This window comes from Urocitellus parryii, chromosome 7 (assembly GCF_045843805.1).
Source record: "Urocitellus parryii isolate mUroPar1 chromosome 7, mUroPar1.hap1, whole genome shotgun sequence".
Taxonomy (NCBI): Eukaryota; Metazoa; Chordata; class Mammalia; order Rodentia; family Sciuridae; genus Urocitellus; species Urocitellus parryii.
The window spans coordinates 65377254-65400550 of record NC_135537.1 but is presented as its reverse complement, the minus strand read 5'-3'; the positions used below and the strand labels follow the sequence as shown (position 1 = coordinate 65400550).

The window sequence follows — 23297 nt, the reverse complement described above, 5'->3', positions numbered from 1 at the left end:
ATAAAAACAACATAGATGTTTTTAAATTTAACATTTTCAAATAAATCTTTTTCTACTAACTCACGTTTTGGGGCAGGGTGGGGGGGAGTATTAGGGGTTGAACCAGAGGTTTTGAGTTACATTCCCAGCATTTTTTATTTTTTATTTTGAGCGAGGGTTTCACTAAGTTGCTTAGGGACTCTCTAAGTTCCTGAGGCTGGCCTGCAACTTGGGAACCTCCTGTCTCTAACTTTTAATAAAAGGTTTTATGAAAACCTTTGACATCAAGGTTAGAAATATATATTGGTATATTTTCTTTTTACAGTTTTTTAAAAGGTATTCATGGGCACAATATCTTTACTTTATTTATTTTTATGTGGTGCTGAGGATTGAACCCAGTGCCTCATTAAAAAAATTTTTTTTTAAAGTGAGTTGTTATAAGAATGGGAAGTTATACTCCATGCATATTTGATATGTCAAAATACATTCTACTGTCATGTACTCATTCTGCCAATGAGTCACAACCCCAGCCCGGTATATTTTACCTTTCACATTTACTTTTTAATCCACCTGAAGTTTATTTTTGTATATAATGCCAGGTAATAATTTATTTATTTTTCATTTGACAGCCAATTGTTCCAGCATCACAAATTCATATTTACAAAAGCTCCTTGTCTATTCAGTCATGCTCAAAACCAGCTTGGCATTTTCACAGTATCTTTCATCACACCCTTAAAGACTTTTCTCTCACCACACCCTTCTACAGTAGCATCATTTTCTTTTTAAACCAGGCTACTTATTGAATTCTTCCTGAAATATGATGAAACTCTGCCCACGTTCACGCCACAAGTCATGTTCTCTTTTTTTCCTTACTAGATTGTGAAAAAAGTCCCCCTTGTGACAAAGACATTGTCCAATTCATCTTTTCATCCTCAATATGATCAATAAGGTTTTCAAATGCCACCTAAATTTAATCTAAATTTCACATGGCCTGTTCAGGTGGCAACTTTTACCTCTTAAAAGCTATATATCCATATGTTTAGAAATCTTCAAAATGCGTATGATAAATAGGTATCAAAGGCATAATTTCTGCCCACGTGTAGGACAATCTATGGTGGCAGCAGTGAGGTTTATCAGGACCAGGCATCGTTTGCGGGGGTGGCCTAGGCTTGCCCCTTCGAAGACAGATGCCAGGAGTCACCCCTCCTTGACCCACTTCTGAGGTGAGGCGATGCTGGCACCAGCGACCGTGTTCATGTCCTTTGTCCTGCCCTCTTCTTCATTTCCTCCAGACGCCTGGTCCCCCCAGATAAGCGGCCAGATGTGGCAATCACCTCCGAGGTCACAGGCTCTCTTTACATTGAATGTCCTGTCGGCATTCCTAGGAGCAGGCCCTGACCTTTTAGGTAGCAAAGTTCTCAGGCGACTTCTAGAACCTCTCGCCAGCCTCCCTGGCTGCTTGGTTACCACACTGGGCCGGGCGGGGACCCGCAGCTCACCCTGGAGGACCTTGGGCGGGCCGCTGCGCTTCGCACACGCGTCTCAGAGCCGCGAAGACGGACTGTTGAGGGGGAAGATTCCAAGCAGGCAGAGACTAGCCAGTGCCCGCCTTAGGGTTTCTGAAATCTCGGCGGAGGCCTACCGGCAGCGCTGAGCGCGGCCACGCGCGGGCAGAGCCATGGGGCGGGCGCGCCGTGCGCGCTCCCAGAGCCGCCCGCGTCCGCCCCCCGGCAGCCGCGCGTGCGCGCCGGGACTACATTTCCCATAGGCCCGCGCGGCGCAGCGCCGTCCGCGCCCCCGCGAGCCAGGGGCCCTGAGGCCGCCGTGGCCGCCGCGGCGCTATCCCGCACTGCTGCAGTGCCTTTGAACTGCGGCGGGAGGCGGCCGGCTTGATGGCTAGTCTGGGTCGCCTGCTGTGCGTGGTGGGCCTGCTCCTCTGCGAGGCAGCCAGCCTGGGGCTGTGCAAATCCCACACAACTGCCGCTAAGAATCCCATCATCGGTAAGAAAGCTGTGCGGGGACCGCAGCTGGGTAGTGACTGGGTGTCAGAGCCCGGACTCCAGCCGCTGGGCTCCAACTAGCATGTCCCCTGTGTTTAGAAACCCCAGCACTTGGTTTAGATACTTGTTTTTTAGTACAAGAGCCAGGGCTAGCCACCTTTTGTGTCGTACAGAAATGTAGGAGGTGCCTTGTAGATTTCCTTGGCCTCAAATGGCTCTTAGGAGTGGGCACTGTGAAGAACCCTGCGGATTTTCCTTTTTAATCTATATAGCTTGGCGTTTCTACTAAAAGAAAAAAATCCATTTTTTTCACATTGCTAGGAATTTCTATTTTGCATCTAGGAATTTTATACATTCATTGTTATATTTATTAAAATTTCTCTGGTTGGGGATGTATTTCAGGATACAATGGAATAGGTTAGATAATCAAGAACTTGACTTTGTTATTTTCAGCATCAGGTGGCACTAGTGGCTGGTATGATCCTATTGTCAATTTTATCTAGTGTTAAAGTGAAATATGTAATTTTTACTTACAGCAAGCTTATTTTTAGAGTAAAATCAGTGTGCATTAACAGAACAGATGTTTGAGATAGAGTCAGGCAAAGCTACTAGGAGAAATCAGATTGGGATTAAAATTTGCCAAAGAAATTTGCGTGTGGACAATTAACATTAGTTTTATCTCAATCTATGTAGGATTATTTCATTCATACTATTTTTCCTTCCACAAAAATGCACTGTATTCTGTAACTAAATAGAAAGTAGATTAGTATTTTTTTTCCACATGTATGGGTAACACCCAATTTTCAAATAGGTTGCTTACTAATATTTGGAATCTGAAATGACTTATTATATAGCTATTTGTGATGATGGTCAGTCTTCAAGGAAATTTTTTATGTAGATAGTTGCATATTGAGCACCCAGGAGGAGGTAAAAGGAGAGAGTAGATTCATTTCCCTTTGCTAGAATTGGGTGTAGCCCTAGGTCAAATACAGAGGATCAATACCCTGATCAATTAAGACAGAATGATTGATCACCTTGTATGTGCAAGGCATTCCTCTAGGAAAGGCAAAGGAAGAATTCACAAAAGTTAGGAGATACCTTAATGTATGTGTGGGATTTTGGTCATGTGTCTAGGGATAAAGTACATACAGCCTAAGTTCTTTTTTCCAGGGTTGGGAAAAGTGAGTATATGTGGGAGATGGGAGCAGGGTGGATGTTGGTGGAATTTATTCTAATGTCATTTTTTTCCCTTCTTGCCCCTATATTCCCATGAATACCCCAAGACCCGCTTTGTGGCACTTCCCCTGCCTGCTCTGTGACCACTCCATTTCCTATGGCACTCCCTAATTCTTCTTTTCCTAGCCAAATTTAATTTTTCATAATGAAGACAATCTTACCATCAAGGAGAGAAACAGTCTTATTGAACACATTTTGACATTTGACATGTTATCTGAGTACCTGATATGTACCAGTTATTGGAAGAAGCTGGAAATACAGACATGATTAATACGACAGGCTCTTCCTGTCAGGTGGCCTACGGAGACATTGAAAGTGTTCCAAATGAAATGATGTAGGAACAGGTACTCACCAGGCAGACTTTTTTTTTTCCTTCTCTTTTGGTGCTGGGGATTGAAGCAAGGGCATTGTGCATGCTTAGGATGTTTTGATGTGTGCTAGATGCTAGCATTGTGCGGACCTGGGTTGCTGTGATAACAGGAAGCCAGAGAGTTGGGTGGGACAGAGGATGCAGGGTCTTATGTAGTTTACTAAAGTTTAGGAACCCATTGAATGCTTAAACAAACTTGTGACTCCTGTGGATCTGTCTCTATCTCAGATCCTCTTGCTTACTCCCTTCCCTTACATGGCTCTAGTCAAACAAACTCCTTACAGTGTGACAGGCTAACTGGTGACCTTTGGTCTTGCTGTTCCCTAGCCCTGAATTGCTCTTTTCCCGGGATATTTGCAGGTGGCTTACTTTCTCACTTCTCTGAAGTGCTGGCTCAAATATGTTCTATTTTCTTAGGGAGAACTTGCCTGGCCACCCTGGTTAAGAGATTATAAGTGAGACACCACCTCCTTTGCTTTACATTTTCTTCTTCCTTGCACTTAACCACCAGCCATCACACTATATCTTATTTCTTTTTATCTTTTTTTTTTTATTATTTGTCCTCCCTTCTTATTCTCCCTCAGGGAGTTTTTGTTGTTTTTTCATTCTTGTTTTCCTAGTTTAGTACCTAGCATGTAGTATAATTCAGCAATATTGAATGAATGAAGTAGGTGATAAGATCATCTTTGCTTCTATGTGGAAAACTGGTTGGATTTGGAGGTTCCTTAGGAAAGCAGAGAGACCTTTTAATAGTCTGGGTTGGGGGAGAAAAGATGGTGCTTGGGTTTGGGTGGTGATGGAGAGATGTGGATAGAAGATATTTCCACACTGTTGCTTTATCTGGCAAGGAGGCAGTTGTGTCTTTTGAGTGTGTATGGGAAGGAAATGGCCACATGTTAGATTTAGGAATGTGTGCTCTGAGATGAATTCCAAGTCTGAGGTTACATAAAGGATGCTGGTGCTATTGGAGACTTCTCTGGAAGGTTTACTTGGCCTCCCAAATGTGGTGAAAGATATGGGGCTACCTGAAACTCAGATCAGCCTCCACTATTCATTTCCCAGATTCTATGGATCGACTTGCAGGAGATGCTTCCTATTTAGTTCTGTGAATTGAAAAAATAAAATAATGATATTTTTAGTTTCAGTTTCTGACTAAGAAATAAAGGGATTTGCTTGAAACTAAAACTTTTCTTAAAATTTAGGAATATTAATGCAAAAATGCCATAAGGAAATGAAAAACTTTGGAAGATATTATATTGCTGCATCTTATGTGAAGTATCTAGAGTCTGCGGGTGCAAGAGTTATACCAATAAGGTATGTTTTAATTTTTTATATGGTATATAAAAATTTCAGTGTTTTATCTCCAGAATTAATGCTTTCTCTCCTATGAGTGTATCATTTTATTTAAAAGTAGTAACATTGCATGTGATTTTTTTCCCACAAACCTAATGCCTGCAGTCTGTCATTATTTTGTTCAATGAATGAAGCTGTTTGTATCTATAGTTTCAATAGAAATCGTTGAAAATGAAATGGTAATTTCCTTGCCCCAGAAAAGTTGGTTCCCACAAACATCATGAAAGTAATGGAATAACGCAATTTACAATTGAACCAGCTTTATTCCTTATTATTAGAATAAGGGGACAATTAGGGAGTGAAGAAGATTTTTAAATGATGACTGTAAAAAAGTTCTCATGCTCTGGTTTAAAAGTTTGTAAGGACTAATGCAGCAGTGTTGTTACTTCATTATAAATTAATGGGGTTTTTCAAGTTTAAAGGAGATACATTATTTTGGGGATAAAATAGTTCAGTAAGAAAAAATGATTCATCTCATATTTTATTATCAGCTGAAATTAGTATATTAAAATCTCCCAGAACCCTCATCTAATCTGTTGTGATTTCACACAAAAACACAACTTATTCTGTACAATAATTTTTTGTATAATTCCTCAGTAAAAATTAAAACAAAGAAGTAGCCTACCTAACTATAATAACAATAAAAATCAAAGTCAAATATTACAATTTAGAGAATTGTACCACAAAATGTAATGTTTAAATTCACAAGAATTGTCTTCTTGTGTGATATTTTGCATTTCAATTAACTCTCTCTACACTAAGATGAATGTTTGCTTTTAACATTAGTCTTTAATTTTTTAGTAGCAAATTGAATTTTTCAAATGAAATTTTACTTGGAACATAGATGATACCAGAGTTTTAAAGCTGAGGAAGAGATTCCTAAAAGTTCCCAGCAGGACATAATATTTCAAGTTTTTAATCAGGGAATTATTTTAATGCAGCTGTTTTTTTTTAGGGTGCTAATCCTGATAATGTGGGCAGGAAAGAGGAGACAGGTTGCTCTCAGGTAGCCTACTTCAGAGGCTGTTGTAAGTCTGGGTGTGAATGATGAAGACATGCATGACCTAGAGCAGTGGTCCTGGGGTTGATAATACAAGTCCTTAAAGAAGTCAGCAAGACATGATGACTAATAAAATAAAAGGACATAGGGAGGAAGAAAGAGATGAGAAAGACGGAAGTTTTGAAACCAGGCATGTTTTGAAATCATACCGCTTGCAGAATACTGGAATTTATGACAGAGATGCTGACAGTGTGTCTGTCAGCATATAGTTTAATCTCCAGTTTGCTTGCTAAATAAAGTATATCATAAGGTGTATTGCTTGGACTTTGCATCATGTGATCCTGTAGAAATGAGGAAATACAAGGGAGCTAAATTCCCAGACTAGCATGTAAAGGGTTACCTAATGTAGAATAAGAAGGAAGGGCTCACACCTTTAGTGTTAGGTTCCTGTCTGAATTGGGTTGTTGGGGGCTACCTCCTGTAGTTTAGAGGGGAAACCGAAGAGGATGGGAGACATAGGCAAAACTCAGTGGTAGGTGAACAAGTTTTTCTTTGGTTACCTATCTTCTTTTTGCTACCTTCTCTCTCAGGCACAAGTTGCTCTCAGGTTGCCATCAGTTCCCACTGTGGGACTTATGTGGAAAGCAGTGTCCTGCCTCCTGAAAGGGTAGTATATGGCAGCCATGGCTGCTTTGGTTTAAAAATGGGTTTCATTCACAGTGTTTTAAGACATTTACAAAATCTGAATATTTGGATTTGGCTTCTTTTGAAGATGATTATCTGGATTTTTTTTTTTTTTTTGTGGAGTGTCATTATGTTGCCCAGGCTTTCCTTGGTTTCCTGGGCTCAACTGTGATCTAATGTTGAATGGAACATGTGCTGTTCATTGGCATTGGTGCCTGCTACTCATTTCCATGCTGCTGAAGCAGGGTGTCATTTACCATCATTACCAGGCTTAGCCATTTTGTTTTTTTTTTTTTTTAGTTAAGGAATGAACTATTTCTTCTATCTTTTTGAGAGGCTTTTGTTTCAAGAAATGCCGTACAATGTGCAAATAACATCTGTGTTCAAAAAAATGTGACCTGGTCTATTTTCTGTCATAGGCCCCTGAGGCAAGAGAGTTTATGACATACTCAACAATTAGCCTCCTTAATAATGATAAGTGGGGTCCAAGGATTCAGTCACGGACAGTGTGGGAGCTGACTATTTAGAATAATGACGTGACTGAAACTAGCCTGCATAGCTAGCTGGCAGGAGTCCTTAGCGTGTAGCTGAGTGATCTCCATCCATTCTGATTCCTGATGGTAGTGGTTTGCTCCTTCTTATTTAAATACCCATAGGGAGGATTCTGGACTTGGCTGATTGGTTTCCTTTTTTGTTGGCACAATCTGGAGAGATTGCACTGGCACATTACTGAAAACGTGTGGATTCACATTTCACCTCCCTGTGGCTTTCGAAGACAGGGCCTCTTGCCAGTTTATTTTCCATTTAAGACAGTAGTAAGCACCATCCCACTATCACCCACAGCCTTGTGGTTCTCTGCCAGAATAAGATTTACTATGAACTTCTGAACTTGTAAAGCTTACTTGGACTTAGAGGACAGCCCAGAGGGGTTTGTGTGCAGAGCACAACCAATTCTAGGCATCACAGGTGTCTGCTTGATAATGGGTGTGTTCTAACTCTTTGTAACACTTGTCCCTAGGTGAGATTTGGACTGAGGTTGACAATAGATTATAAGTCTACTTTTTTTAGGGGGTGAAGAGGGCTTCTACTTTGCTATTCTCTTATAGAAACAAAAGACTGCTAAATGTAGGAGAGTTTTTGGAAGAATTTCACAAACATGAAGCTCTTTTTTGTTGTTTTCGCATTTTACTGAATTTTATGGCAACATTTAGAGGTTGTTGCCAATTGTCATAGATAAATCACATTGGATTTATTCTGTATTCAGGATAAAAATCATTAATAACATGGTGATAATTAAAAGGTGCTTAGGGATGTTTGCTGAAGGATGCTTCAGAATTATTTAGGCCAGTCCTCCGTGAGCTGTGTGTAATCTGAACTGTTCTGCCTTTTGAGTAGATAGACAGTAGTTCCCAGACTATTGCAGCTGGTTGATGAGGATGGAATTTGGCATTTTTAATATTGTTTTTATTTTGCAGAGCTATTAAAGTAATTAAAGTTAAAATAAAGCAGCATGATAATAAAGTTCTCTAATCTTTACATAAACTACTGAAAACTCTTAGATTTTTTAATGATTTTTGGCTAACAGAAATTACTGGTGTCCAATTGTCACGTTTTTGCATATTAACTCATGTTTTACATAGTAAGTTTCATTAGACCATAGAAAAATACATTTACCTGTCTGATGAGCAAAACAAGGGCATAGTTATGTAACTTTCATGTAGTTTGAGAAAATGCCTCTATGAAGGTAGGGAGGTAGATATTGTCTACCATTTAAGAATTATTTTTCATCTGGCTTTTGAAAATTAATGTGATAACTTTATTTGGAGGTATAATTTCTTCCTTAGGTTTCAGAAATGAATATTTTGTAAACTGTGTTTGTTTTCAGGCTTGATCTTACACATGCAGAATATGAAAAACTTTTCAAATCTATCAATGGGTAAGTTACCTTGATACTTTGTGTATGTCACCTCAGTCCTGTCTATCAATTGGTTTGATACAGTGTATGAGTGTGTGCATATCTGTTTTTGAAAAAAAAAAAAACATGAGTGGCATGAAATTAGTTTTCTGAACTTTTAAAGGAAATATTTTTCTGGGAGTTACAAAAGTTCTATACAGAGTAGGAGGTAGATTAGAAAATATATAATTATTACATGATTCTTTTTACATGTGTAACATCTTTGTGTTTCTTTTAATGCTTATCTAAAATATTTTGAAGCAACTTTGAATAGTAGGGCATACTGCTTTGCTGAGAGGATTTATGTAAGTCCTATATCTGAGGATATCAATTGATTATCTTTTGGAAGTAATTTGACTAGAACTTGGAAAAAACTTTTTTATTCTCTAGTTTCACCACAAAAGATATGATTGTTTAAATCACAGAAAAATACTTTTAATCATTTGAATAAGGGTTCTACATTACTCTTAATTGAAGGAAGAAAGTGAATGGAGCAATTAAAAACTGTTAAGTATCAAGTTGGCAAAGATCAAAAATTTGGTGATACTCAAAAGTGAGGTTATGTGGAAACAAGTATTCTCGTATTTTATTAGTGGGAGTGTAAATATTCTATAGTATTTTGGGGGCAATTTTGTAACATCTATTGAAATGAGAAATAAACATATCTTTTGACTCAGGAACTTGAAAAAACTCCCAATTTAGAAGTTATTTAATAGTTCATCAGGTGATTATAAAGACTATAATCATTTAATAGACTACCACGCAGGAGTTGAAATTTAGTGAATCTAAGCCAGGCATGGTGATGCATGCTTATAATCCCTGCAACTCTGGAGTCTGAGGCAGGAGGATTGCCAAGCAACTTTGTGTGTCCTTGTCTCAAAATAAAACATAAAAAGGGCTGGAGATGTAAGCATCCTTGGGTTCAATCCCCAGTACAAAAAAAAAAAAAAAAAAAGGAAAGAAAGAAAATAAAAATTGGTATATCTATAGATGCTGCTTTGGGTTGCTGTTGTCATATGAATGTTAATGATATGTGAAAAACACAAGCACTAATGGTGTATATGGTTTATTTACTATTTGCTTTTGGTTTTAAGATATTGGTGAGGAGATACACATAGCAATTTCTATAATATCAACAAAAAATTTTTAACATTGTTTCAGGGAATGGGGTAGGAGGGAGTCTTTTTACTATAAAGCTTTTTGAAAAAGAGCTCTGTTGTTACTGTTTTTACTTTTAAAAATCATGTTTCTGTATTGCTTTTTTTAAAAGTTATTTGCCTTCAGTTCAGTTTGGTTCAGTAAATATTTACTGTAAAATCAGTTCACTTTAGTAGAACATTTACAATGCCTGTTATGTGCAAAGTACTTTGACAAGGACAAAGATAAATAAATTCAGACTAGAATATAATAGAAGAAAACCCCAAGTATACTTTTGGAATTACTTCATCTTTTCCTACTCTCTCCCAACTGCATTCCTATTTGGTAAGGAATCTGAAATAGTAGTTGTATAGATAGGAATTAAAAATTTTTGGTAATTGGCTTGTCCACATGCCCAGTGTACCTTCATGGAAACCAAGCAGTGGCTCTTAAATCAGCAAGGGGATGCCTTCTGTGTCTTCCCCACTGATATTATGCTTTGACACCAATTCTTACTCCCATATGATCATACTTTCCTCTACAGCAAGGCACTGGAAGCTGGTCTCTTAATTAGGGAAATCAGGGGTTGTAATTTACTGTTTCTGAATGTCACCAGAAAAAGAGCAATAATCAAATACAACTTGAAAATAACCTTTTTTTTGAGCTCTGATTATGCAGCAGAAGACCCCATACTATTTTTTGGGGGGGATGAAATGGATGAAAAGACAGAACTCTGCTTCAAAGGAATTGTCATTTGAGAGGGACAGTGAAGTTTTACTATATGAAAGAACTTTAATGAAATTAGATATACCAAATTTGGTCAAAGGCAGCTTTTTAAAAATATATTTTAAAATTTGTTTTAATTAGTTATACATGACAGTAGAATGCATTTTGCCATGAGAGTGTGTGTGTGTGTGTGTGTGTATGGGGGCAATATGCATCTTAATTGGTGTTTCAGAATCCTTTTCCCTGGAGGAAGTGTTGACCTCAAGCGCTCAGATTATGCTCAAGTAGCCAAAATATTTTACGACTTGGCCATACAGGTAAATATATGTTATTTCTTATCATTCCAGATGGGTTTTATCAGTTTCTGTGAGTATGATTCTGTTTTTAAGCACATGGTATTGCTTCCTTCACAAGTAAAGTAGCCTCATACCCATTAACTTTTGAGGCCCCTGTTCTCCAACAGCCAGTGGCTACTTCCACTCCTTTTTTTGTGTGTTTGTGTTGTCTTCTAATTCTTGGCTTCTATGTGTGAACCACAGTCTTCATGTGGCTTAATAATTCTGCTATCTCCTTTTGTACTCTTACCTTTTTATTACATACTGGGCATTGTTCCTAATTTATTAATTTATTAATTATCTCCTATTGAAATCTGCTTTTCTTCCCAATCCATTCAATCCTGTATTACCTTTCTTTGCAGTTATCTTAAACCTTAAAATAATTAATTTACTATGCAGAAACTCTGACTTTTCCTTTGTAATGTTGCATATTAGGCCCACCTTTAAACCATAGCTTAGACCCTTACTGTTTCTCCCCTTAACTATTGATACAATTTCCTAATTAATCTTGCCTAGTGTCTTGCCAACTCTTTCTTAGATATTTCTTGAAGTGACTGCTTTTAGCATTTGAGACACTTGCTTGGAAACTTTTAATAGCTAAGCTAACCTGTAATCTTTTATAGCCACTGGGTCAAGATATATAGTGGGTTCATAGCTCACTTTTTCCAGCCTGTGTGGGAGTTTGGTCTGAAGAGAGACTGATAGTCTACTTATGGATCATGGGCAAAGTTTTAGAAATCCATGTATAAATCTGGTAATGAGAAATCACATGTGTAATTTTTGTTTGAAAATTTTGAATAAACCTCGTTTTCTTTTTCTTTCATTCTGCAAAGAGTTATGATGATGGAGACTATTTTCCTGTGTGGGGCACATGCCTTGGATTTGAGGAGCTCACTTATCTGGTTAGTGGGGAGTGCTTATTAACTCACACAGAACACACTGTTGCAGTGACATTGCCGCTGAATTTCACTGGAGGTGAGGATACTCTTTAACCCCTTTAAAAATATATATTGAATAGAATTACTAAGCAGCAAGTATCAAAGTAAAAAATGCTTATATCTTTGATTTTTAAAGTATCTACACAGGCTAAATATGTGAGTGATGATCTTTGTATTCATTTTTGAGAATGATTTAAGGAATTTTAAATTCTGATATCTCTTGCTGCCAGTGATAATTGAGATCATGTGTGGTTAAGAACTCTGAAACTGGTTTTGAGTCCTAGTTTTCTTACTTTGGACTAGGGGAATCATCTAATCTCTCTTACCATCAAATTCCTCATTGAAAAGGGGGTTCTACCTCTTAGGAATTTTTCGTGAGGGAGAATTAAATAAGATTTTTGTTGTTATTGTTAGTGTGTTAAGTGATTTAAATACAACTCTTTATGTTGGCTATTATTACTACAGTGTCAATATTTTCCCCATGGTTGCCTACTTTGTTTCAACCCCAGCTGTGTATACTGTAATTTAATTTTGGCACTAAACATCTGGATTTAGTTCAGACCCCACAAATGAAAGGGTATGGTCCCTAGAAAGAACACCTTATTTCAGATGCGAAAATCATATTCCCAGGCCACCCACTCTTCTTACTAACTTCTGCAAATTTGGGGTTTCCCAGACTTCTGATGTTTGTAATTCAGAACAAGGAGTCACAAAACTCAGGAAAGTACTGCATTTGCTTAACAACCAGAAAATCCATTGAGCTTTGGTGCCCAGGGTTGGTTTTTGTTTTGTTTTGTTTTGCAGCACTGGAAATCAAACCCAGGGCATTCTATCACTGAGCTACATCCCCAACCCTTTTTATTTCTCTTTTTGAGACATTATTTCTTTAAACTGCAAAGGTTAGCTTTGAACTTGGAATCCTGCTTAATCTCCTAGTCACTAAGGTTATAGGCATGCATTCCCATTTTGCAATGAAATACCAACAAAAACCCTTGCCTGTCTAGGTTTTTTGTTGGTATTTCATTGCAAAAGCATAATCAATTGAATCATTGGCCACATAATTGAACTCAGTATCTAGTTCTTCTTCCATTCCCAGAGGTTGGTCTTAAAAGTCAGAACCTTCTTATCATGTGGTTTGTCTTTTTGGTAATGAGCTCCATCCTTAGATAATCTACCCCGAGTTCCCTCATTCGAAATAACAAAGACTCTTATCCCTTAGAAAATTGCAAGGGCTTTAGAGGTTTTATCAGGAACATAGAATGAAGACAAGACATATTCTTTGTTATATCACTGAGTGTAAGTACATAATGATTCTTGTACATTATTGAATGTATAGATTCTCAGAATTGAATGCTATCATTTCTTATTCTCATAAGAATTTTGGAAGGAAAATAGTAGTAGGCATACAAAGAACTTAAAAAATGCTTTATGCTTTTGAAAGGTCTTTCTTATTATCTCAATTATTTTAAAAACTCTATGGAAGGTATGTGTTTTCATTCAGATTATTTAGGTTATATGGCCAAACCCAGCTTATACAGAAAAGCAGTATTCAAGGTACTGTTGTTCTCATGGAAGCTGTTAGCTAGAAGAAGGGGCCTGATTTAGAACAACTAGCATCAGAGCCTTGAGTATATCAGGATTTTTTTTTTTTAATTTAATCCTCAGTTGTTATTTGAGTTTATGTGTCTGACTACAGAGGCTTCAGTGCTGACCACTAAGATACATTGCTGCTTTGATCTGTTTACCAAGCAGAAATTTTTTGGAATAGTTAATGTTCTTTTCTACATTGTTGGTATTTTTAATCTTTTAAGTTCTAGATACCTTTTAAAATATGTTGGAAGTTTTGGATTCTTTCCTGGGAAAACAATTATATAAACACTTGGAATATTCTACATGTTTTTCAGAGATGTCTGGGGAATTAGAGTTAAGATTCTCCTCTTACTCTATGGCTAGCATACAAATTCTTATATTAGAAGAATTTTACTTGTTCATATTAATACTCTGGAAGAAAAATAATTATTCCTGAAACATATTTGGATTTCTGTTAAACAAATTTTGTGCTTGTTTGGAATAATCCTGTGGTATTGACTGTTTTACTTATGTGGTTATGGTGATTATGTCTTTATAATGACCTTTCTTTGGCTGTAAAAAATGGGGATTTTATTTTTCTTGGGTTTAAATTATGTATCTTGTGCTTAAATTACTTTAGCTACATTGCAGAGCAGAATGTTCCAGAATTTTCCTGCTGACTTGTTGCTGTCATTAGCAACAGAACCCCTGACTGCAAATTTCCACAAATGGAGCCTTTCCATAAAGGTATCACATTAGATATACAGGAAATTGATATATTTATAATAGCTACAGATTTAATAATTTTCTTTCATTTTATACTCTAGAATTTTACGTTGAATGAAAAGTTAAGCAAGTTTTTCAGTGTGTTAACTACGAATAGAGATGACAAGATTGAGTTCATTTCATCGATGGAAGGTATGTGTCATTGTACCATGTATACTTTAATTCATTAATTTTGATTTTATGTGTATCTTATAAATAAAATCAATTTGCTTTAGGGCCTTAAGGTGGAAATGAGGGCATTTTTGGAGATAAGACACATAATTGTCTGAATTTCAGATCAGTTATGATTTACCGGAATATTTTCTAGGACGAGGTGATGATGATAAACAAAAACAGGGGCAGGGGGACAGGATAAGGACATAAACGAAGAAAGTGACTTCTGTTTCTAACTGTATTACAAATTAAGTACTTTGACAGATTCTCCTCCAGACAACAACAGAAATGCTGTTGATAGAGAAAAGCATTTTTCTAAAGTACATTGATGAAATGCTAAGAAAGTAAGGATATTCAAGCCTAAAACTCTGCGTTGACCAAGGTATTTATACCAGCATTGGTGTCGAGTCAGGAAAATTTGAAAGTTCAGGACCTGCCTCCATGGAGAGTACTAGATGGAGCAGGAAATGAAAGGCTGCACCTTCCATATAAGAGTGAACTCAGACTATAGCTGGAGTCCTGTCTGCACAAGTGCCAGGAGAACTGCCCATCTTGAACCTGCACTAAGGGAGTGGGGTGGGTGGAGTCAATAGGCCTTGAGCACTCAGAATGACAGGTTGGTCTCCTAGTGTGGTCTATGCTAATTGGGAAGCTGGACAAATCTCAAGAATTTTACTTAAAGTTATCTCATATTGGTAGTGCTCACACATGAATGTCAGAAGCAAATAGAAATCATTCTTTTTGGAATAGCAGTCATTCATTGCAGACTTCAAGGAATTCCTGCATATAAGATTTGAAGGAATATGAGCAGTTCTTGCCCCCCCAAAATCAATAATACACAGGAAGCAAAATACCATGTATGAGAGATCGTAGAAACAACAGACATAGAGTCAGCCTGCTACAAATCTTAGGTATTAAATTATGAGGTACAGTGTAATATAATTATATTTTAATTTTTAAAGGAATAAAGGACACTTAAAAATATAAGTATGAAACAATCAGACTTGAGCCAAATTCTAGTAGAATGAAGACATAGTCGAAATAATATCAGAAGACAGGTTAATCTGAAGGTTAGACATGGTTAAAGAGAGATTAGTGAACTAGATGAAGACAAATCTGAAGGAAAATGTGCAGACTCCATCATAGACAGAAATGTGTTGACAGAAAAGTTGGAATCTGGAGGCTAGAGTTAAAAAATTCTAACATTTCCAACTAAACTCTTGAAGGAAATTGGGATGGTGACAAACTGTATTTACATATTGACAAAAAAATACTGGCAAATAAAAGACCTAAGTGGAAAGGAAAACTACAACAAGATTTTAGAGGAAGTAGAGGAGAATATCTTTATGCTCTTGTGTAAGGGAAGGAGACAAAAAAAAAAAAAAAGAAACACCATAAAGTAAAATATTGATGAAATCAGCCAGATTAAGAAGTTGTGATAAAAAATAGAGGAGAAACAAAAGGAGATATTTGTAATGTGTATGACTGGGATAGGATCACTTTTTATCTTATATAATGTAAAACCATGAATTAATAAGGAAAACCTAGTAAATATGGTTGAGATGTGGGTCTTTTGCTGGTATCTTCATGAATAGTCCTAAGACCAGAGAAAAAGAAAGTGCCGTCATAAGGAGGTGGGAGGGAGGCAGGGGGAAGGGATGAACACTGTGCCCACAGCTGCTTGCTGGTAGACTTTGCCTCCTGTAAACCCCAACTATGCTGCCAGAAAATGTTTCCCTTCTTGTGACATGCTCTCCAGTGGAAGAGACTGGTAGGATGTGAGAGGACAGTGCTCTTTCCTCTGAATATCTCTACTTTTCAGCTGATTCTCTTCATTTCTCCAAGCACTTTCTGGAGGTAGTCATGGTTATAATTACAAAGAAAAGTATTATAAAAGGGATTTTTTTTTCTTTGAAATGAGGGAAGGCACAGGTTAAGAAGAAAAATATGTAAATTTTTTAGAAGGTAAACCAGGCATGGTGGCACACACGTAATCCCTGTGACTCAGGAGGCTAACAGGAGAATGGCAAGTTCAAGGCAATCTTAGCAACTTAGACCCTTAATTAAAAATAAAAGGGCTGGGAATGTCTTAAAGTGCTCCTGTGTTAAATTCCCTATATTAAAAAATAACTATTATACATATTCACTTTTTAAAAAATAGTGTAATTTTTGAAACATGTAAATGTTGAGAGTCACTAAATGAATCCTGGCGTATCTATCTCAGCTTCAACAACTGTCAGCATGTCCCTATTCTTATTTCCTATCTATTTTTCTCTCCACACTGAATTATGTTTCTAAGCTAATACCAGGAATCATACCATTTTTATCTATAAAGATATTTATTAAGAGTTCTAAAAACAGTTGATTTTTTTTAACCAATCTGTCTTTAGTACCAATTTTGAACTTATAAAAGCTTTTTAAAAAATTGATACCCAAAATCATGAGGTACACAGAGTTTAGGCTGAGACAAATTAGCTAATGTGAAAGGATACCAGAAGTGCTGGCATAGTTTACTTGTATAAGTCATTATGGGATGAAAATATGGTTTGAAGCAGTGGGTGAAGAGATACCTATTTGAAAGAATCTTGTGTCACTAATTAAATATGCACTTGAGGCTGGGGATGTAGTTTAGTGGTAGAGTGCGTGATTAGCATGTATCAGGCCCTGGGTACAATTCACAAAAAGAAACAAAACAAAGACTGTGCATTTGACTGTTTAACTGTTCTGTATTCCATGGCTAAATTATTTTACTTTGCTGTGATTATCTCAAAAAGCAAATCATATTACAAATGGTAAAAAGTGAAATTGAATTAAAAGTAAAATTGTAAATCAGTGGAATACGTTATTGGGAATATTCACGTAGACGATGAACAGAAATTCTTTATTTTGTGTCTGAGAGGTTATTCATAATTTTACTTTGTCTTTTGTATTGAGTTTTAAAATACTGTTTTGTTTTACATAGGATATGAAATAATGTAATTATAAAAAACATCTTAAACCATTCTTAATACTTACTAGATTGTGTTTTTCTTAAAGGATATAAGTATCCAGTATATGGTGTCCAGTGGCATCCAGAGAAAGCACCTTATGAATGGGAAAAATTACAAGGCATTTCACATGAACCTAATGCTGTGAAGACTGCATTTTATTTAGCAGAGTTCTTTGTTTCTGAAGGTAATACATGGATACATAATCTTATTACTCTAGTATTGAAGGAAATTGTGGACTTCTATGTACTCTTTTTCTCTGTAACTGTCTCATAAGATCTATAGGTTAACTTTAAAAAAAAAAACAAAAACAGATACTAAATAATGTTAAAGCTCTGTGTTTGAGATACTAGATAGTCAAGTAAAAGGAAGACAGTTATTTAACGGTATCATAGATGCTGCAGTGGGCTGAATTCTTGAACAATAGCTTAAAGAATCTTCCTTTTTCTTTCTTTCTTGAATTTAGTTTTTCCTCCTTTGCTTTCTTTTCTTTTTTTTTTCTTTATTAGAAATACATCAGTAGATTTTAAAAAAAATTGATGGGCCTTTATTTTGTTCATTCATTTATATGTGGTGCGGAGAGTATTTTGACATATTATACAGATATGGAGTATAATTTATTCTAATTATGATCCTATTCTTTTTAGAAATAATGCTTTAATTATAATAACTTCTCAGGATTAAGGTGTTATTTTTCTAAGACAATGATGTTTTGTGCTGGTTTGTGATTTTAAGGCATTGGCACATTGAAGAAAGTTAATAAACTTTGTCTGCTTTTTGGGGGTGGGGTACCAGGAATTGAACTCAAGGGCACTTGACTCCTGAGCCACATCCCCAGTCCTATTTTGTATTTTATTTAGAGACAGGGTCTCACTGAGCTGCTAAGCACCTTGCCATTTCTGAGGATGGCTTTGAACTCCTCTCTCAGCCTCCTAAGCTGCTGGGAGTTCAAGTGTGCACCACCACACCTGGCTTTGTCTGCTTTTTAATGATGAAAACACAGAAATTTTCATTCTATTTTATGTTTGTGGGTAAAATATAGGATTGGTTATAGATACTTTTTTTTTTTTTAAGTTGAGTGATAGGTGTGTAGGACAGGGGTATGGACACAGTTTGCAAGGAACAGAGCATCACTTAGGTGGGGTGTGGCTACTTGAAAACATTGGTGAGCCTTATTTTCATCTTATCTCTAAGCTCGCCTTAAGCTTTTTATCTACATTCCCGCTCTTATTGGGAAGCCAGATGTACCCTCTACTGGGTTCATTCTGGTTTAGAATTATGTGTAGTTGAATGGATGGTTTTCATGACAGAGTCTCCAAATTGAAAAACAAAAACATAACCTCTCATATGCAGCATTAGTTCAAAGGAACATTTTTCTGTCATGGGCAGAGTAGCCTTCACTGCAGTTTTAATCATATGGCAATTGTTGGTTCTTTACTGCCAATGTCCTTGTTTCTGAAAATGCCAGAAGAGCCTGTGTTTACCTTATTTGGACTTTAGGATAAAGTCTAAGTTCTTACCCCCTCACCTGCAAACTTTATCATACCTCCTTGCCTCTTAGAGTTCTGCCTCATCTGTGAAGTGCCTGTCTTCCATTTGTTCCCATTTCACCTGCGCCAACTTCTCCATCCTTTTTACTCTTGTAGTACCTCAATGAGGTATACTATAAATACATTGCATTGTGTGGTTACTAGGCTAAACTTGTCCTGTTTATATTTCTAACCCCAAGCCCTGTATCAAGTCTCCTGCATATGTAGCCTCTTTAGTCAGGGTTTGAAAGAATTGGGGAGCAAGCATCACAGGGCCCTGGTGCAGGGTAACTATAGCTGTTGCTTTACTAGGCAACTGTCTAAACCAGGCACTCCTGTATTTGGGGGGAAATTCTACTTTGGGGGGAAATTCTGAAAACCATTGTCTTCTTGGTGTTTTACCACTTAATAATGCTGACTGCAGGAAGAAATATAGTCTTTTTGAAATCTTGTCATACAATCTTTTGTAACAACAAACTTTGTTTTTTCTTGTAGCTCGGAAAAACGATCATCACTTTGAATCTCAATCTGAGGAGGAGAAAGCCCTGATTTATCAGTTCCGTCCAATTTATACTGGAAATTTTTCTTCATTTCAGCAATGTTATATGTTTGATTGAAAATCTTTGATGGGTTAACAGAGCACTTTGAATAATTCTGTGATTAAACTATTATAATAACTAATTATTAATGGCAATATTAGAAAGCTACAGAGATTCCCTTTCTATGTGATTAGCTCTGATTTTTAAATCAATATATGATTTTTTAAATCACATTTGATAATTCATCAGAGACAGATAATCATAGTGTTTTCATGGCAAAGCCTTTATGTCTGAAGATAGAAAAAAAATGTATTGAGAATTCAAATTTTTTTTCTGATGTACTGATTTTAGAAATAAATACCACCCCTTACCCATCCATCCCATTTTTATTGGGAGATTTTCATTTTATATTATTATTTGTGGTGTTGGGGATTGATCTCAGGGTCTTATACATGCTGGACAAGGCTCTGCTGCTGCATTTCAGCGTAAAGAATTTAAATCCTACCTCTATACCCTGGGGTGCCTCCCTCTTTTGGGTCTCAGGATTATGTTGTTGTGTGAGTGGTATGTGTGCAGAGAAACATAAATATCTCCTTTTGCCTCCATTTTAGCTCCACAATTAGAGGGCACACATCCTGCAGACAGTCTGTGCCTTGATCTATTATCTTCTACCATGTCTAGTACACAGGCCCTTGATGAACATCTGTGACTACTCGTATTTTCCATATCCATGGAAAATAATTAAAAAGCTGTCATGCATTGATTTCAGTGCATTTGAATATATTTCTCAATCTGTGCTACACTCTTTTATCCCTTACCATCCTATATAGACCCTCAAAAGTCTGAAATTTACACATTCCTTAAGGATAAGCAAGCTGTTAGAAAAAAAAAGAGGATTTTTTGACCTGTGTTTAATAAAATGTGTTTATGCATCTCTTCTTTGTGGTCTTTAGAGCTGCAGCTAGGGAACAAAACCCCAGGAAATTAGTAAAAACATTGGAGGACATTACGAATGATATTATTTACAGAAAGATAAGAATAATAATCTGAAGAAACTGAGAGGTAAATCACAATCTTTGAACAATAAGGATGAATGGAATATAGAAATTGAAAGGATTGACAAATTTAGTCAGCCAAGAAAGAACTTTAATAGAAATCTGGCAGACTTAGTTTTTTTTTTTCTTTTTTTATTATGTCTTGCTGTCTAATGTGCCATTTCTGGCGAGGCTCAAGTCTTCTACCACTAGAAAAGGTAGTGGCACTATTCCCACTCCCCATCCCAGGCCTCTTCCTGACCTTTTGTTAGAACCATATAGATCTGCTTGTCTCTACAGAGCCCTAATGGCACTTCACACTGACTGCTCATTCATCACTCATGCTGTGTCCATCCTGCCCATGAATATTGACTTCTAGTTGTTTCCGGTGGTTCTTACTGGGCTTTATTGATGATGCCCACAAATGCAAGAAAATGTAAAAAGATTGTTTCTTCTCATGTTTAATTTACCATTTTCCATGTACTTTTTTAGAGTCCTCATGCTAGAATCACTTTATTTCCAAAATGGGATTTGTTCCAAAGTTGTGTATACCTTGCTTTCCATACTCCATCAGCGATAGGTAAGGGTTTGAGGACAAATGAGAAGAGCAGGCTGTTCAGGTAGAGAGGGTTCCTCATTGAGCCAGGTACCACTACATCAGTAGGAGCAAGAAGGACATTGATGAGAAAATTTGCCTGTTAATGCTTTGAGCAGCAGTCTGGAAAACCCTGGGCCTTACAGTGTGGAGGGAGCAGAGGCTGAAGGAAAGAGTGGCTGTAGGAGTGTATATGGATTAGAAAGAGGAACTACAAGAAAGGAAGGATTGGGTAAGCCTGGGCCTTGTACATGGAAGAGACAGAAGATGTATTCCCTGCCCCAGCTCACAGCTGATTTCAGTTTCCATGGCTTTTTAGAAAAAAGTTTTTATCTTCATCATTTCTCATTCTTTTACTTATGTGGAATATCCCAAATAGAAAGAAAATGTTGGTATTAAGGGCCTTCACTCATTTCTATTCAGCTAGATTGCCCTAAGGACCCACAGTTTAGGCCTGGCACTATGTTTTATGAGGGCATATTAAGTGTCTCCTCATTTCCACAAAGCAGAGTAGGGAAATCCTCAAAACCTTGTGCATAGGCCAAGATTCCATGGTTTAGAATGGTCCAGCAGTTTCTAAAAGCACAGAGACAACTACAGTGGAAGTCTACAAGTCCAGCACCTGACACACAGTAGGACCTCAGAGAGTCAGTGCCTTTCCTTCATTTCCTTTATCTCTCTGTGATATGGAACACCTCCGTATGTGCTGGGTCTCTCTCTTTTTACTCTACAGAATTGTGAGAATATATACCATTGCAGGGTTTTCCCAGGGGAAGAGTTAAAAATAAAAGTGCCATTCCTTAGGAACAGAAGCTTTTTTATTATTTTGTTTGGAGCCTTATTCCATTTAACAATTTTTTTTTCTCAAATGAAAAATGTTTTTATTCCATGTACATTTTCAATCTAAGAATAGTTTTAAATTAACAGATATTTTGCAATAATACTTGAGAAACACTAGATGTCAGGAGAGAACCAACTAACCTCATGTTTGGCTGGTTGTTTTGCATTCAACCATTTATAATAGGTTTTAGAAAATTGCTAGAAACCTAAAGACATTTACTCATAATTATTACATTTACTTAAGTATTAATTTTTGTATAAACATTGACTTGTAGCTACTACTGGATGTTTTCCACTCTGATGAATGGAGAGATTCTGATGATTCAATACAAATAAACAATTTAAAGTATCTATTAGGGGTCAGTTGTATTTATATACATAAATTTGTGCACCGTATATAAAATTCCAATCACCTTTCTCCTGCCTAACTGGGAAAAATCTAGGATATGGAAGTGCTTTCTAGATGTGCAAAAAGCCAGACCATCATAAGGTGAAAGATGTTGCTGGGGAAACCTCTGGAGAAGGCAACAAATTCTTGAATACCCCCTGTAAATATACTGGTGAAGTGCTTTAAGTCAACATGGACATGGTTCATACTTTAGCCCTATACAGATTATAAATTTTTATCATAACCTACTCTAAACCTTGTAATGGTTTTTCCTTCAAATTTAAGGAAAAGTTTTTAATTATTAGTTTTTCTGTGGAGCGTGTTTCTTTTTGCATAAATTTAGCATGATTTCAGGTTTTCAATTCTTTGGTATTTATTATAGTTCTCAAACCTAACTAGAGTCAGGATATCTCAATCGTCATCATCTGGATTATCTTTAGAATTTATAATATCACTTTAACATCTTTTGCTGTAGTTGAATTCAAGTTATCATCTTGCCCCTCAAAAGTTTTCAGGGAGAAATTCAAGGATTTGAGAGAATTAAGAGACTCTCAAATTGTTAGGGAATTTAGATAATATGGTAGGAATTGGGATTTATTATTCCCATTAATGAGTCCTAGACAGTATTTGTTTTAGGTTAGTCACATTTACTTCCAGATTATACCAAATTGTTTATAAAGAAGTCACAAAGTCCCTCTTGATTAGTTCATATGTCTTATTTCCAGCTTCCTAGTGGATAGGAGTGGGAAAGAATACCAGAGTCAGAATGCCAAAGATCAAGTTCTACTTCTGCCACTTCCCAGCTTTATAACCCTGGACAAATCTCATGATCACTTGTCCATGAAACTTACACTGAATACTTCAGATCCTTTGAAATCATCCTACAAGTTTTTTAAACAGTGTAGATATTTTTAAGTCTCTGATAAGCTGAAAAATTATTTCACAATCTTTTTCTAAGGTCAAATAACATAATAACAGTTTTCAACTTAAATTAGCAGAGCAATTTTACATTTTCAATAAGTAAATCCTCTCTTTCAATTTTGTAAAATAAATTGAAGTGAGGATGGACATTAAAATCTTTTTTCTATTATAGTTAAAAGAATCTAAATTACTTGGTTCCTGTTTACTAGTCTCTACCCAGGGCCAAAGGAGCTAACAAATAACA

General features: G+C 36.6%; 1 protein-coding gene across 2 annotated transcripts; it reads left to right on the top strand.

Moving 5' to 3' along the window:
* The first annotated feature begins 1778 nt into the window (after window positions 1-1778).
* Ggh (gamma-glutamyl hydrolase) lies at window positions 1779-22052 on the top strand. Of its 2 annotated transcripts, none has more exons than XM_026390811.1 (9): window positions 1779-1980; window positions 4788-4899; window positions 8508-8558; window positions 10787-10805; window positions 11608-11749; window positions 13922-14028; window positions 14109-14199; window positions 17257-17394; window positions 19232-22052. In XM_026390811.1, exons 1-9 carry the CDS (start codon window positions 1872-1874, stop codon window positions 19351-19353), a joined length of 891 nt encoding a protein of 296 aa, XP_026246596.1. In that variant the 5' UTR covers window positions 1779-1871; the 3' UTR covers window positions 19354-22052. The 2 variants fall into 2 exon arrangements, with proteins under 2 accessions (XP_026246596.1, XP_026246595.1); XM_026390810.1 differs by lacking the exon at window positions 10787-10805 and adding an exon at window positions 10672-10756.
* Window positions 22053-23297: the final 1245 nt, after the last annotated feature.

Excerpts from the sequence above, each read along its gene's own strand:
- Ggh (XM_026390810.1), top strand. The coding sequence starts at position 1,872 with ATGGCTAGTCTGGGTCGCCTGCTGTGCGTGGTGGGCCTGCTCCTCTGC. Across the intron at positions 8,559-10,671 it reads CTTTTCAAATCTATCAATGG|AATCCTTTTCCCTGGAGGAA; the intron begins GTAAGTTACCTT and ends TTGGTGTTTCAG. Across the intron at positions 11,750-13,921 it reads GCCGCTGAATTTCACTGGAG|CTACATTGCAGAGCAGAATG; the intron begins GTGAGGATACTC and ends AAATTACTTTAG.